This window comes from Etheostoma spectabile, unplaced genomic scaffold, assembly GCF_008692095.1.
Source record: "Etheostoma spectabile isolate EspeVRDwgs_2016 unplaced genomic scaffold, UIUC_Espe_1.0 scaffold00569355, whole genome shotgun sequence".
Lineage (NCBI taxonomy): Eukaryota > Metazoa > Chordata > Actinopteri > Perciformes > Percidae > Etheostoma > Etheostoma spectabile.
Genome location: NW_022605082.1, coordinates 256,167 through 270,930, shown reverse-complemented (window position 1 = coordinate 270,930; position 14,764 = coordinate 256,167). Strand labels below are relative to the sequence as shown.

The 14,764-nt window shown below is 49.5% G+C and overlaps 1 protein-coding gene across 1 annotated transcript; it reads left to right on the top strand.

Moving 5' to 3' along the window:
- The first annotated feature begins 366 nt into the window (after nucleotides 1-366).
- On the top strand, nucleotides 367-14,666 carry LOC116684839 (microfibril-associated glycoprotein 4-like). The gene is made up of 6 exons (XM_032510274.1): nucleotides 367-446; nucleotides 619-771; nucleotides 1,944-1,982; nucleotides 3,327-3,423; nucleotides 6,432-6,596; nucleotides 14,264-14,666. The coding sequence occupies exons 1-6, from the start codon at nucleotides 414-416 to the stop codon at nucleotides 14,518-14,520; spliced, it is 744 nt and encodes a 247-aa protein (XP_032366165.1). The 5' UTR covers nucleotides 367-413; the 3' UTR covers nucleotides 14,521-14,666.
- The last annotated feature ends 98 nt before the right edge of the window (nucleotides 14,667-14,764 follow it).

Sequence of the window (14,764 nt, the reverse complement as noted above, 5' to 3'; positions counted from 1 at the left end):
TAATAGGCCTAACTGATTGCGTATTTTATATAATAACTGATTGTGTATTTTATATAATAACTGATTGTGTATTTTATATAATAACTGATTGCGTATTTACATAATAACTGATTGCGTATTTTATATAGTAACTGATTGTGTATTTTATATAGTAACTGATTGTGTATTTTATATAATAACTGATTGTGTATTTTATATAATAATTGATTGTGTATGTCCTCTGGTGTCATAGTCATTATCAAATCCCTTTGGTATTTATGATTTAACATGAATGAATATGAACTGTCCCGTTTTGGATCTGCTCTAAAACAACGTGCTGACCACTGAGGTTTTGCTTCCTCTTTGTCGTCTGAAGAGCTCCTCAGAGATCCAGACCTCAGAGCTCCTCAGAGATCCAGACCTCAGAGCTTCTAATGCTTCACTCCAGCACAACTCCCACAATGAAGGTAAACCTGGAAACGTTGTGTTTTTGGGACCCCCCCCCGAGTACATTTACAGGCCTACGTTTACACAAATACTTCATCATATTCTAGTACTCTTTCCCATTAAGTTCCTTTAAATCTGCAGGTCTAAGTGTTCAAACATCCAGAAGCTTTTATATCTTCCTCCATGTTTCAGCTGCTTCCAGCCGTGGTCCTGCTCCTGGCGCCAATGCTGACCAGCTGCTACCCCCCCGTCCTGCCCAAGGACTGCAGCGACATTTATAAATTTCAGAGCAACCGAACCAAAGTGTACACCATCTACCCCATCAGCTCCACATCTCCTGTCCAGGTAGACCTCCTCCTCTCTGGGACGATGATGATAGTGTGAGACGGTGGCCCCCATTGGTCCCCTAATGTAGAATAGGTATGATGATAGTGTGAGACAGTGGCCCCCATTGGTCCCCCTTAATGTAGAATAGGTATGATGATAGTGTGAGACAAAGGTCCCCATTGGTCCCCTAATGTAGAATAGGTATGATGATAGTGAGAGACAGTGGCTCCCATTGGTCCCCTAATGTAGAATAGGTATGATGATAGTGTGAGACAGTGGCCCCCATTGGTCCCCCTAGTGTAGAATAGGTATGATGGTAGTGTGAGATAGTGGCTCCCATTGGTCCCCCTTAATGTAGAATAGGTATGATGATAGTGTGAGACAGTGGCCCCCATCGGTCCCCTAATTTAGAATAGGTATGATGATGAAACCATCGTACTTATCACCCCCGATATATTCTGGGTACTGAGGCCTCGTCCCTACTATTTACGACCTGGACAGACCTCATCCGGCTAAGAAGCAGATGATGCACTGATGGGGTCAACAAGGTCGCCGTATTAAATCGGACTCCATCTGAAGATTATTTAATTTAGACATCCGTGACGTATGTATACTCCTAATAGTAATATACAGGATTATACTCCTAATAGTAATATAAAGGATTATACTGCAAATTCTTAGTCCTACAGATAGGCGGCCCAGTATTTAAATGAACACACAGTAGCGGAGTATATGTTTTTTTATTTTACTCGTTTTTTTCGTGAGTCAGAGCCAAGCAACAGCTGTGAGGGAGAGCGTGTTTCCTCCACCCCCGGGTTAGGGTTAGGATTGTTTCCTCCAGTCGGGGCTGTGCTGGACCCTGCTCTCTGGGCATCGAATCAGCGGTTCTATCACTACATCCTTGGCACCCTGTCCTGTGCGATGGTGTGCAGACACACACAGCCTAAAAAATGGTGCACACCTTTTTTCTGTCGTGTGTAGTCCTCCCCCCCCCCCCGTTGTATACACGTTTCATAAATGAGGGCCATTGAGATCATGTCTTACAGAAATAAGTTCGGACTGATGCTGATCACCAGATAGAAGTAGTCTTAGTTGTAATAGTAATCAGAGTACTTGTTCCAGCCTGTGTGATTATATTGTATATATTGTGTTTGAAAGCCATTTGCTAATGGTTGTGTGTTTGTGTGTAGGTGTACTGCGACATGGACTCTGTCGGAGGACGGTGGACGGTGAGTTTTTACTAAGCGTCAGTTTTGGTTCTGAGGTTCTTTCCAATCGCTCAAATACTTCAGGTACACAGGGAGTACTACTCTCATAGTTGGGGGACTTGAAGTATGTGGTTCATACTTTCAGACACATTAACCTGCAAAACCATACCCCGATGAATAAAAGACACAGGCTTAGTCAAGAAGACCAGAACCATACCCCGATGATTAAAAGACACAGGCTTAGTCAAGAAGACCACAACCACTGCAAGAGGCCAAAGGTTCCACTCAGTTTGGACTATAGCAGAGGTGGACGTGTCTACTGCAATGTCTTCACTGTGTCTAGTCCACACATAGTCAAAGGTTCAATTGGTAGCTTCAGTTAACAACTATAACCTGCAATACCTGTACTGCAATATTGTCACCTTTTTCAAAGACATGGTGAACTTGTTTGCACTCAGTAAGATTCCCCCCTCCCCCCCTCCTGGACCTGGACCATGTCTTTCTGCCTTCTTGGAAAGCCTCCTAATGCAGAACGACTTGAGAAGAACATGAAAATGCATTTCATCACACACTACACACTGATTGACATGGAGCTATAAGTCCATCCAACCATCCATCCATCATCCTCTTATCCAGTATCGGGTTGCGGTGGACCAGCTCCAGCAGGGGACCCCAAACTTCCCTTTCCCGAGCCACATCAACCAGCTCCAACTAGGGGATCCCGAGGCGTTCCCAGGCCAGGTTAGATATATTTTCCCTCCACCTAGTCCTGGGTCTTCCCCGAGGCCTCCTCCCCGCTGGACCCTCCACCTAGCCCTGTGTCTTCTCCGAGGCCTCCTCCCAGCTTGACCCTCCACCTAGTCCTGGGTATTCCCCAAGGCCTCCTCCCAGCTGGACCCTCCACCTAGTCCTGGGTCTTCCCCAAAGCCTTCTCCCAGCTGGACCCTCCACCTAGTCCTGGGTCTTCCCCGAGACCTCCTCCCAGCTGGACGTGCCTTGACCACCTCCCTAGGGGAGCACCCAGGAGCCATCCTCACCAGATGCCTGAATCACCTCAACTGGCTTCTTTCGACGTGAAGGAGCAGCGGCTCTACTCCAAACCCCCCACTCCAATGACTGAGCTTCTCATCCATTCTTTAAGGGAGACGCCGGCCCCCCTCCTGAAGAAACCTATTTCGGCTGGTTGTCCCCCGGATCTCGTCTAGTCCACATGGTGCAGTCAGACATACCCCTGTTAAATATGTAAATATATATGTATATATGAGGGATGAGATTTGATGTGTTATTTTATCAGACTGTGAAAAGAAACCAAGTATTCCCAGTAAAGTGAGATGACAGTGCAGCGTTGGTACCTTTGTGTTCCAGGTGTTCCAGACCAGGATGGACGGCTCAGTGAACTTCTACCGGGGCTGGGACCAGTACAAGACTGGCTTTGGGAACGCTGCTGGGGAGTACTGGCTCGGTGAGGAAGTACACCTCAATATACATGTGTCACACCCCCACTGAGGAACGGGGGAGTGTTAAAAAAACAAAACTAAAATACCAGCAATAATTCCACTGACAAAATATGGAGTAAAAACCCAAGCAACTTACAAAAAATGTGACTTTATTCTAAAACACAAGTTAAAATTAGCAAAACAGCTAAGCAAAAGACACAAATATAAAAGTTAAAAGATTCATGTAATAAAAGCTAAATAGTTAAGAGTAATGTCATTGTCACTAGTCCCCAGTGTTCTTTAAAGTCCGTAGTTGTGATTATCCTAAGAACAGCTGATCCCGCCCCGGAAAGCCTAGGCTCTTCCTTTCACTTGTCCGCGTTGCGTGTTACGTTTCCACCTGGCTGACACTGGGGGAGAACAAAGAGAGCTCTCAGTCAAACAAGTCACAAAGCAGTTCTTTGCCCACACACTCTCCGAGGACAGCTGGAAGACTTTCCTCCACTCATCTGTATACTCGCGTTGAACTCCTTGTTTGGGTGGCTGCAGTCCCCCGTTGCTTCAGGCTCTATGGACGTAATCCGGTCTGGACCACCACACGTTCACCCGCACTTCGGACGGCTTGTCCCACCGGCACTTCTCCAGCCCGTCTGCTCGTTTCGGCTTCCACTGTCCTCCGTGTCCGTTTGGGCTCTGTTTCTGCTCTGCTCCGCTCTGTCACCACTCTTCTGCTCCTGCTCCTCAGCGTCCCCTCTGCTTTCATTTATCCTTTTTTGTTCCTTTGGCCTCCGGTTCACTTGCTCCGTTCTCGGCATTGCCCCGCCACCTCCGCCTGGGCGCGGCCCGAGCTTTGTCGCCGCATGAGCCGGCCCAGCGCTTCAGCCACTCCTCAGCGTCACATCTTCTTCTCCTTCTTCCTCTCCTCTGCTCTGCTCTGCTCTGCTCTGCTCTGCTCTGCTCTGCTGCGTAGCTCCTCTGCTCTGCCGCCTCTGTCTGCCCCGTGTTTTTTCCCCCCTCTGCTGCATCCCTGCTTTCCTTTTCACTGCCCCACTCAAACACACCTGCTCCCCATTAAGCTCAGGTGTCTCCACTTGTCTTTTCCCAAGCTCGTTAAGTCTGAGTAAAAAAGGGAGGAGCTACAGTCTTGTCAAAAGGTAAAAACACAAACAATTCATGCAATAAAAAAGCTGTAAATAAAACTTACGCATGCAACAAACAGAATAAAAACATGCAAGCGCTAAAATCCTAAAAACACATGCCATAAGTCCATTAACAAATCATTACAGCAATTCTCATGCATTTACATTATTTGTCCAAAATCCACCTTTGACACATGTACTACTGTACATCTAATACTAAAGGTCAGGAATACACAAAACTACTGTTCATCTAGTACTAAAGGTCAGGAATACACAAAACTCACTAATCATCTAGTACTAAAGGTCAGGAATACACTAAACTCACTGATCATCTAGTACTAAAGGCCAGGAATACACAAAACTCACTGATCATCTAGTACTAAAGGTCAGGAATACACAAAACTCCCTGATCATCTAGTACTAAAGGTCAGGAATACATGAAACTAATGTTCATCTAGTACTAAAGGTCAGGAATACATGAAACTACTGTTCAACTAGTACTATAGGTCAGGAATACACAAAACTACTGTTCATCTAGTACTAAAGGTCAGGAATACATGAAACTACTGTTCATCTAGTACTAAAGGTCAGGAATACACAAAACTACTGTTCATCTAGTACTAAAGGTCAGGAATACACAAAACTCACTGATCATCTAGTACTACAGGTCAGGAAAACACTAAACTCACTGATCATCTAGTACTAAAGGCCAGGAATACACAAAACTCACTGATCATCTAGTACTAAAGGCCAGGAATACACAAAACTCACTAATCATCTAGTACTAAAGGCCAGGAATACACAAAACTCCCTGATCATCTAATACTAAAGGTCAGGAATACATGAAACTACTGTTCATCTAGTACTAAAGGTCAGGAATACATGAAACTACTGTTCAACTAGTACTAAAGGTCAGGAATACATGAAACTACTGTTCATCTAGTACTATAGGTCAGGAATACACAAAACTACTGTTCATCTAGTACTAAAGGTCAGGAATACATGAAACTACTGTTCATCTAGTACTAAAGGTCAGGAATACACAAAACTACTGTTCATCTAGTACTAAAGGTCAGGAATACACAAAACTACTGTTCATCTAGTACTAAAGGTCAGGAATACATGAAACTACTGTTCATCTAGTACTAAAGGTCAGGAATACACAAAACTACTGTTCATCTAGTACTAAAGGCCAGGAATACACAAAACTCACTGATCATCTAGTACTAAAGGCCAGGAATACACAAAACTCACTGATCATCTAGTACTAAAGGCCAGGAATACACAAAACTCCCTGATCATCTAGTACTAAAGGTCAGGAATACATGAAACTACTGTTCATCTAGTACTAAAGGTCAGGAATACATGAAACTACTGTTCAACTAGTACTAAAGGTCAGGAATACATGAAACTACTGTTCATCTAGTACTATAGGTCAGGAATACACAAAACTACTGTTCATCTAGTACTAAAGGTCAGGAATACATGAAACTACTGTTCATCTAGTACTAAAGGTCAGGAATACACAAAACTACTGTTCATCTAGTACTAAAGGTCAGGAATACACAAAACTCACTGATCATCAAGTACTAAAGGTCAGGAATACACAAAACTCACTGATCATCTAGTACTAAAGGTCAGGAATACACAAAACTCACTGATCATCAAGTACTAAAGGTCAGGAATACACTAAACTCACTGATCATCTAGTACTAAAGGCCAGGAATACACAAAACTCACTGATCATCTAGTACTAAAGGTCAGGAATACACAAAACTGCTGTTCATTTATATCATGTGCTGTGTGTGTGTGTGTGTGTGTCTGTGTGTGTGTGTAACTGTGTGTGTGTGTGTGTGTCTGTGTCTCTGTGTGTGTGTGTGTCTCTGTGTGTCTAGGTCTTGAGAATCTCTACCAGCTGACTCTGAACCGCCCGTCCGAGCTGCTGGTCCAGATGGAGGACTTCCAGGGAAACAGAGCGTTCGCTCGGTACACGTCCTTCTCCGTGGGGCCATGTGATGGGTTCATACTGACGGTGTCTGGCTTCATCAACGGAGGAGCAGGTGACGTCTCCACATCATCTAGTCTTTAAAGATGACATAGTCGGGTCTAAGGTGCAGTCAGAAGACATGTGTCTTTAGTCTGCGGGGGTATCTTCATCAGGGTCAGAAGAGATGTGTCTTTAGTCTGGAGGGGTGTCTTCATCAGGGTCAGAAGAGATGTGTCTTTAGTCAGGAGGGGTATCTTCATCAGGGTCAGAAGAGCTGTGTCTTTAGTCTTGGGGGGGGGGGGGGGGTTATCTGTGTAGACTTCAGCTCCCTGAACGTCTGAGGCCACTTTCAAATCAATTCAAGTTTATTTTATTGATAATATTTAATTATAACAAAAGTATGTTGAGACACTTTACAGATAGAGCTGGTCTAGACCACTCCATAATTTACTGATAAAACAGGTCTAGACCACTTGTGATATCATGAGAGGCTACACGGCTCTCGGCGGGACAGTTCAGCAGTGCAAGGACACAAAGTTAGAGTGTAACAAAGGTTTTTAATATTGTTCTTGGGAATTAACACAAAATGATAAGCCAAGTTCAAAAAGGTAACTCAGGATAATGGTTGCTCTTGCAACAGTCCAAACTTAAACAATGTCTCTTCAAACCAAAAATCATAAACCTGATTCCCTCAGGTAAATCTCTTCTTGAAAAACAGGTCTTCAGCCTTACTTTTAGACAGCGTCGCAGCCCGTGGCCTATCTGTCGGTAAGAACTCTCTCAGTCTTCAGGTAAGTATTCCAGTCTTCAGGTAAGTATTCCAGTCTTTCAATCCTTCCCATGGAAAGTGCCGCTTCGATCCTCTGTAGATCCTCTGAGAGCACAACTTGAGCTTGTCTCCCAAACAACACTCCTCACCAACTGTGTCTCTGGGCTTTAAGCTGCCCTTCAGCTCATCAGGCCCTGATTGGTCTCAGGTGTGTTGGGATGCCGGGTGCTTGAGGGGTGGAGTTCCCAACTCCACCAGCAGATGGTGCCAAAGCTGCCCGTGACTGCAGCCATCTCAGGGGTACGTAGCGGCCCTCCAGAACGCAGCCTCTCGTGACATCACACATCCCCCCCCTCGAGACCGACGTCCTCGTCGGGGTGAAGGAGGCGAAGAAGGCGTCGCGCCGGGAAAGGGCATCCGCGTTGCCGTGGCTCCTGCCCGCCCTGTGCACAACAGAGAAGTTAAACGCCTGTAGGCTCAAGAACCATCTGGTAACCCTACTGTTAGTCTCCCTGTTCCTGGCCATCCACTGTAGAGGGGCATGGTCGGACACCACCGTAAACCGTCGTCCCAGGAGGTAGAACCGCAGGGATTCCAGGGCCCAGGTAACCGCGAGGCACTCCTTCTCCACAGTGGAATAGTTCTTCTCCCTTGGCAGTAGCTTCCTGCTGAGGTAGAGAACGGGATGTTCCTCACCGTTATGCGCCTGGGCAAGAACAGCCCCCAGACCCACCTCCGAAGCATCCGCCTGGACAATGAAGTCCTTCTCGAAGTCCGGCGCCACCAGGATTGGACCGGAACACAGAACTTGTTTCAGGTCGATGAAGGCCGCTTCCGCCTCGGGATTCCACCTCACCATCCGAGAGTGGCGGTTCGTCGTCAACTCTGTTAGAGGTGCAGTAATGGTAGCAAAGTCCGTTATAAACCGTCTATAATAGCCGGCTAAGCCCAAAAACGACCTCACCTGCTTCTTGGTGATGGGCCGGGGCCAGTCCTGTATGGCCCTCAACTTGGCTTCCTGAGGCTTGACCAACCCCCGCCCGATGGTGTACCCCAGGTAGTTTGTCTCACTGAAGGCCAGCCTGCACTTCTCTGGGTTTGCCGTGAGCCCTGCTTCCCTGAGCGAATCCACCACTGCCTGTACTCGGGGTAAGTGACTGGCCCAGTCGGGACTTTGTATGACCACATCGTCCAAATATGCTGCTGCGTACTTTTTGTGGGGAGCGAGGACTCGATCCATCAGCCGCTGGAACGTAGCCGGCGCTCCGTGGAGACCAAACGGGAGCCGGGTGTACTGGTAAAGCCCCCCTGGCGTGGCAAAGGCCGTCTTCTCCTTTGACGCCGGGGTCAGGGGCACCTGCCAGTATCCTTTGGTGAGGTCAAGGGTGGTTAGGAAGCGTGCATGTCCCAATGAATCTATTAAGTCATCCACCCTAGGCATGGGATAGGCATCAAACTCAGACACCTCATTTACTTTCCGAAAGTCATTGCAAAACCGTGCCGAGCCGTCCGGCTTGGGAACCAGTACGATGGGGCTTGCCCAGGCACTATTGGACTCTTCGATCACCCCTAGTTTCAGCATCTTCCTTACCTCCTCTTGTATAACCGCCTTGCGAGCCTCCGGCACGCGGTAAGGGCGCTGGTTCACCGTTTTGCCAGGCATGGTGCGGATTTCATGTTGAACCACCTCCGTGTGCCCAGGTAGGGAGGAGAAGACATCTCTGTTGCGTTCCACCAACTCCAGGGCCATCTGCCGTTGATGCGGGGACAGGCTTGGACCCACCTGAACCTCTTCTCTCCCTGGTTCCTTGGTCTCTGTGGGGGGTAGACAACTGAACAACGCCTCCCTGGCGTGCCACTGTTTTAAAAGGTTGACATGATATATCTGCTCCGGCTTTCTTTTATCTGGTTGCCTCACCTTGTAGTTTACGTCTCCCACCCGTTCAATGACCTCGTAGGGCCCCTGCCAGGTGGCCAGGAATTTGCACTCCACGGTGGGCACCAGGACCAGCACTCGGTCCCCGGGCTTAAACTCTCTGGGTTGAGCAGATCTGTTGTAGGAGGCTTGCTGTTGCCGTTGAGCAGCCTCCATGTGTTCACGCATCATGGGATAGATAGCCTTCATTCTCTCTCTCATAGCCCCAACATGCTCGATCAGGGTCCGCTGGCGGCACGGTTGCTCCTCCCAGGCCTCCTTGGCAATGTCCAGCAGTCCTCGGGGCCTGTAAGATAGCAAGAGCTCAAAGGGTGAAAAACCAGTAGACGACTGAGGCACCTCTCTCACCGCAAACAGGAGGTACGGTAGCAGCTGATCCCAGTTGCGCCCGTCTTCCCCGATCGCCTTCCGCAGCATGGATTTTAGGGTTTTGTTAAAACGTTCGACGAGCCCGTCTGTCTGGGGGTGGTAGACCGACGTTCTCAGCTGCTTGATTTTCAGCAGAGTACAGAGTTCTTTCATAACCTTGGACATGAATGGACTCCCTTGGTCTGTCAATATCTCCTTCGGGAGCCCCAGACTCGTTGACAGAAGGAATAGCTCCTTGGCAATCTGTTTGGACGTAGCCTTCCTCAGCGGGATGGCCTCAGGATATCGGGTTGCATAGTCCAGGATGACCAGAATGTACTGATGTCCCCTGGCACTCTTCGGTAAGGGTCCAACGATGTCCAGTCCTATCCTCTCGAACGGGGTCTCGATAATGGGTAAGGGAATGAGCGGGTTTCTATATGTGGGCTTTGGTGCCACCCTCTGGCACTCAGGGCAACTCCGACAGTAGTTCTCTATCTCTTTGTGCACCCCTGGCCAAAAGAAGCGTCGCAAGATCCTTTCCTTAGTCTTCTCCACCCCTAGGTGGGCCCCTAGCGGGTGGGTGTGGGCTAGGTTGAGCACGGTGGTCCGGTGGGGCTGTGGTACGAGGAGCTGTTCCTGCACCTCGCCATCTTTCTGTACCACCTGATACACCAACCCCCGGTTTACTGCAAAATGGGGGTAGGTAGGGCTTGTCCTATCCCCTAGTACCACTCCCTCTATCACCTGCACATTCTTCAAGGCATTTGCAAGAGTGGGATCTTGTAACTGGGCGGTACCATACTGGCCTGTGAGAGGGGGAAGCTCTTGGGTGCCTGGGGCGTCTTCCTCACTGGAGCTTGGAGCGCTTCCTGGGACCATGTTCTCTTCCTCCGTGTCTGGACCAGACTCCGAATCAGCCTGGGCACCTGCCATCCCTGCAAGAACACAGGCTGGTGTGAGGGGTTCTGAGGGTTGTGTTTGCGTTCTCTCCGAGTACGTCCTGCCTCTCCGCTTCCGGGGTACTCGGGCCGATCTCTCCTGTGTCTCCCTCCACAGCGGGAGAAAGGCGGGGCAGTCTCGTCCAATTAGGACCGGAACGGGTAGGGAATCAACCACTCCCGCTGTCGTGTGGACGGTTCCCCTGGTGGTGGTCATTGTGAGTTCAGTGGTGGGGTAGTCTCTGGTGTCTCCATGGACACAGGTAACCGGGAGGACTTTCCCTGAAGTCCGACCCGATGGGTCCACCAGATCCTTGTGTACCAGGGTGGTCCGGCTACCGGAATCTAGCAGAGCTTCTACATCATGGTGATTCACCGTCACCGGGCAGGTGGGGGGTCGGTCCTGGGCGTCATCCATGACTCCCACGAGCGAAGCAAAAAGGTGGGTGGGTGGTGCGCTGGAGGTCCCAGCCGTGGGCATAGGTTCATCCACCGGTTCCCCACACTGCCAGGAGAGGTGTCCCATCTCCCCACACCGGTAACACTGGCGCGTTTTGCTCTCCCGGAGTCCTCTTCCTGGGGCCGGCGGGGGTCGGGCTCTCCCTGGAGCCTGGACAGCTCCTAAAGTGGCTGGGTTGGGTCCCTTGGGGTTCGTTGGACAGCCTCCTCCCATCTGTGGCGTGGACGCACTCTGTTGCCCCTTCCGGGAAGCCTGAAGCATCTCTGTCGTGGCTTGGTATCTTTCCACGGCTTCCACAGTCAGGTCCGCTGTAGTCAAGGCCTGTTGGCTGATGAGTCGTTTCGCCTCATAAGGCAGGGCCCGTAAGTATTTGTCCACCACAACGGCCTCCACTACTGCAGCTGCCGTACTCTTCTCCGGTACCAGCCATCTCCGCGTGATCCGGACAAGTTCGTGCATCTGGGCACGAGGAGGCTGGTTGGGTTGAAAGATCCAGCTGTGGAACCGCTGGGCCATGCCGAACTTGGTGAGTCCACTTCTGCTGAGGATCTCCGCCTTTAGTGCATCGTAGTCAGTCGCCCGGTCGGAGGCCAGGTCCCGGACAGCATTCAGCGACTCCCCCGACAGAAAGGGGGCTAGCAGTCCAACCCACTGTACCTTGGGCCACGCTTCCCTAGTGGCTGTGGCTTCAAAGGCGTACAGATACGCCTCAACGTCATCTGAGGCCCCCATCTTAGATATAAAGTCACTCGCTCTTATTGGGCGGTCCTTACAAACAGCCAACTGTCTCTGCAATTGTAGTTCCTCCGCCTTCAGGAGGTTGGCTCTCCTTTGCTCCTCCAGGAGAGCCATGTTCGCTTGCGTCTGGGCTTGCTGGCCGGCCACCAGGGCTTCCAACACGGCCTCCATCTTTTTTCTCTGGGAGGGGTTTATGGCCAATTCGGAAAACCGGGATATCAAACGGTCGGTGTCCTTCTCTGACATGCACTGTTAGCGTCTGAACGTGCCCGCATTCTCCACCATATGTGATATCATGAGAGGCTACACGGCTCTCGGCGGGACAGTTCAGCAGTGCAAGGACACAAAGTTAGAGTGTAACAAAGGTTTTTAATATTGTTCTTGGGAATTAACACAAAATGATAAGCCAAGTTCAAAAGGTAACTCAGGATAATGGTTGCTCTTGCAACAGTCCAAACTTAAACAATGTCTCTTCAAACCAAAAATCATAAACCTGATTCCCTCAGGTAAATCTCTTCTTGAAAAACAGGTCTTCAGCCTTACTTTTAGACAGCGTCGCAGCCCGTGGCCTATCTGTCGGTAAGAACTCTCTCAGTCTTCAGGTAAGTATTCCAGTCTTCAGGTAAGTATTCCAGTCTTTCAATCCTTCCCATGGAAAGTGCCGCTTCGATCCTCTGTAGATCCTCTGAGAGCACAACTTGAGCTTGTCTCCCAAACAACACTCCTCACCAACTGTGTCTCTGGGCTTTAAGCTGCCCTTCAGCTCATCAGGCCCTGATTGGTCTCAGGTGTGTTGGGATGCCGGGTGCTTGAGGGGTGGAGTTCCCAACTCCACCAGCAGATGGTGCCAAAGCTGCCCGTGACTGCAGCCATCTCAGGGGTACGTAGCGGCCCTCCAGAACGCAGCCTCTCGTGACATCACACACTCTATAATTTACAGCTAGAGCAGGTCTAGACCACTCCATAATTTACTAATAAAACAGGTCTAGACCACTCTATAATTTACAGCTAGAGCAGGTCTAGACCACTCTATAATTTACAGATAAAACAGGTCTAGGCCACTCTATAATTTACAGATAAAACAGGTCTAGACCACTCTATAATTTACAGATAGAGCAGGTCTAGACCTCTCTATAACATGCTCTATGGTCTGATAGGAGGAGGTTATCATGCTCTATGTTCTGACAGAAGGATGTCTGTCTATTATCATTACACTCAAAGAAAACTGGACTGTTTCATCCATCCTGCCTCTCCCTTAGATATAATGGTGTCATCTTCATAACATCCATCCATCTTCATCCGCTTATCCGGTTTCGGGTCGCGGGGGCAACAGCTCCAGCAGGGGACCCCAAACTTCCCTTTCCCGAGCCACATCAACCAGCTCCGACTAGGGGATCCCGGGGCGTTCCCAGGCCAGGTTGGAGATATAATCTCTCCACCTAGTCCTGGGTCTTCCCTGAGGCCTCCTCCCAGCTGGACGTGCCTGGACCACCTCCCTAGGGAGGCGCCCAGAAGTCATCCTTACCAGATATATCCCGGAAAGACTCCTTCAGTCGGACGGCTTCCCTGACTACCGGTGTCCACCAGGGTGTTTGAAAGTTACCGCCCCTTGAGGCACCTAAGACCCTTAGACCACAGCTCACCGCCGCAGCTTCAGCAATGGAAACTTTGAATATTGTCCACTCAGGTTCAATGCCCCCAGCCTCCACAGGGATGCACAAAAATCTCCGCCGGAGGTGTGAGTTGAAAGTCCCTCGGACACGGGCCTCCTCCAGACCTTCCCAATTTACCCGCACTACCCGTTTGGGCTTACCAGGTCTGTCCAGAGTCTTACCCCACCCCCTGACCCAACTCACCACCAGATGGTGATCAGTTGACGGCTCTGCCCCTCTCTTCCCCCGAGTGTCCAAAACATACGGCCTCAGATCAGATGAAACGATTATAAAATCGACCATTGACCTTTGGCCTAGGGTGCTCTGGTACCACACACACTTATGAGCACCCTATGTTTGAACATGCTGTTTGTTATGGACAATCCATGACTAGCACAGAAGTCCACCAACAGACAACCACTCTGGTTTAGATCAGGGACCCGGTCCTCCCAATCACACCTCTCCAAGTATCTCCATCATCACCCATGTGTGTACTCACCCACATCCCCAGAGCCAGCCTCTGCCGCCCAGGTCTGGTCCGTCAAAGCCCCTGACCTTCGCTGCAACCCATGTAGCAGCGCACCCGACCCCTTTGGTTCCTCCCACAGGTGGTGGGCCCATGGGCTGGAGGGAGAAGTGCCACGTCGCTTCTTCGGGCTGTGCCTGGCCGGGCTCCGTGGCAAACCCAGCCACCAGGCACTCGCTGACGAGCGTCTGGTGGCTTCATAACAGTGAAAGTTAATTGAGCGTTTCCTAAAACTATTGCCTAGAGGACACATATATAAGGAGAGTAGAATTGGTCTAAGAACTGAGACTAATGCATGAGTCCATGTAATCAAACGGGTGTCTATGTTTTCTCATAATGTTGTGATTATACACTTGTTGTGTTTCTGTAGGAGACTCCCTGACTGGTCATCACAACGGAATGAAGTTCTCCACCTTCGACAAAGACCAGGATGCCGCTTCCGTGAACTGTGCCAGATCACACCTGGGTGGGTTCTGGTACAACGCCTGTTACCATGCAAATCCCAACGGTGTCTATCGCTGGGGGGCTGACGGGACTATCTATGCTGTTGGAGTGGATTGGTCCACCTGGAAAGGTTATGACTACTCCCTGAAGTTCATCAGCATGATGGTCCGTCCCGTGCTGTAGGTCTCCAGGACCAACGTCCAGCAGAACATCACCTCATCTCTTCTCATCTCTTTCTCTTTCTTTCATTAAGCATTTAATCAACAACAGGTTTTCTTTTCCTGAAACTGGACCCAGAACAAGAAAGCCAGCTGATGGTAAATCTTGTTTCCGTCTGTGATGGTTAGAGCAGTCGCAGCAAAAGTCTGATGTGGTTCCAGCTGGGCATCTGCAGCAGGAAGTAGGGTTAGGGTCCAATGTGTCTCCA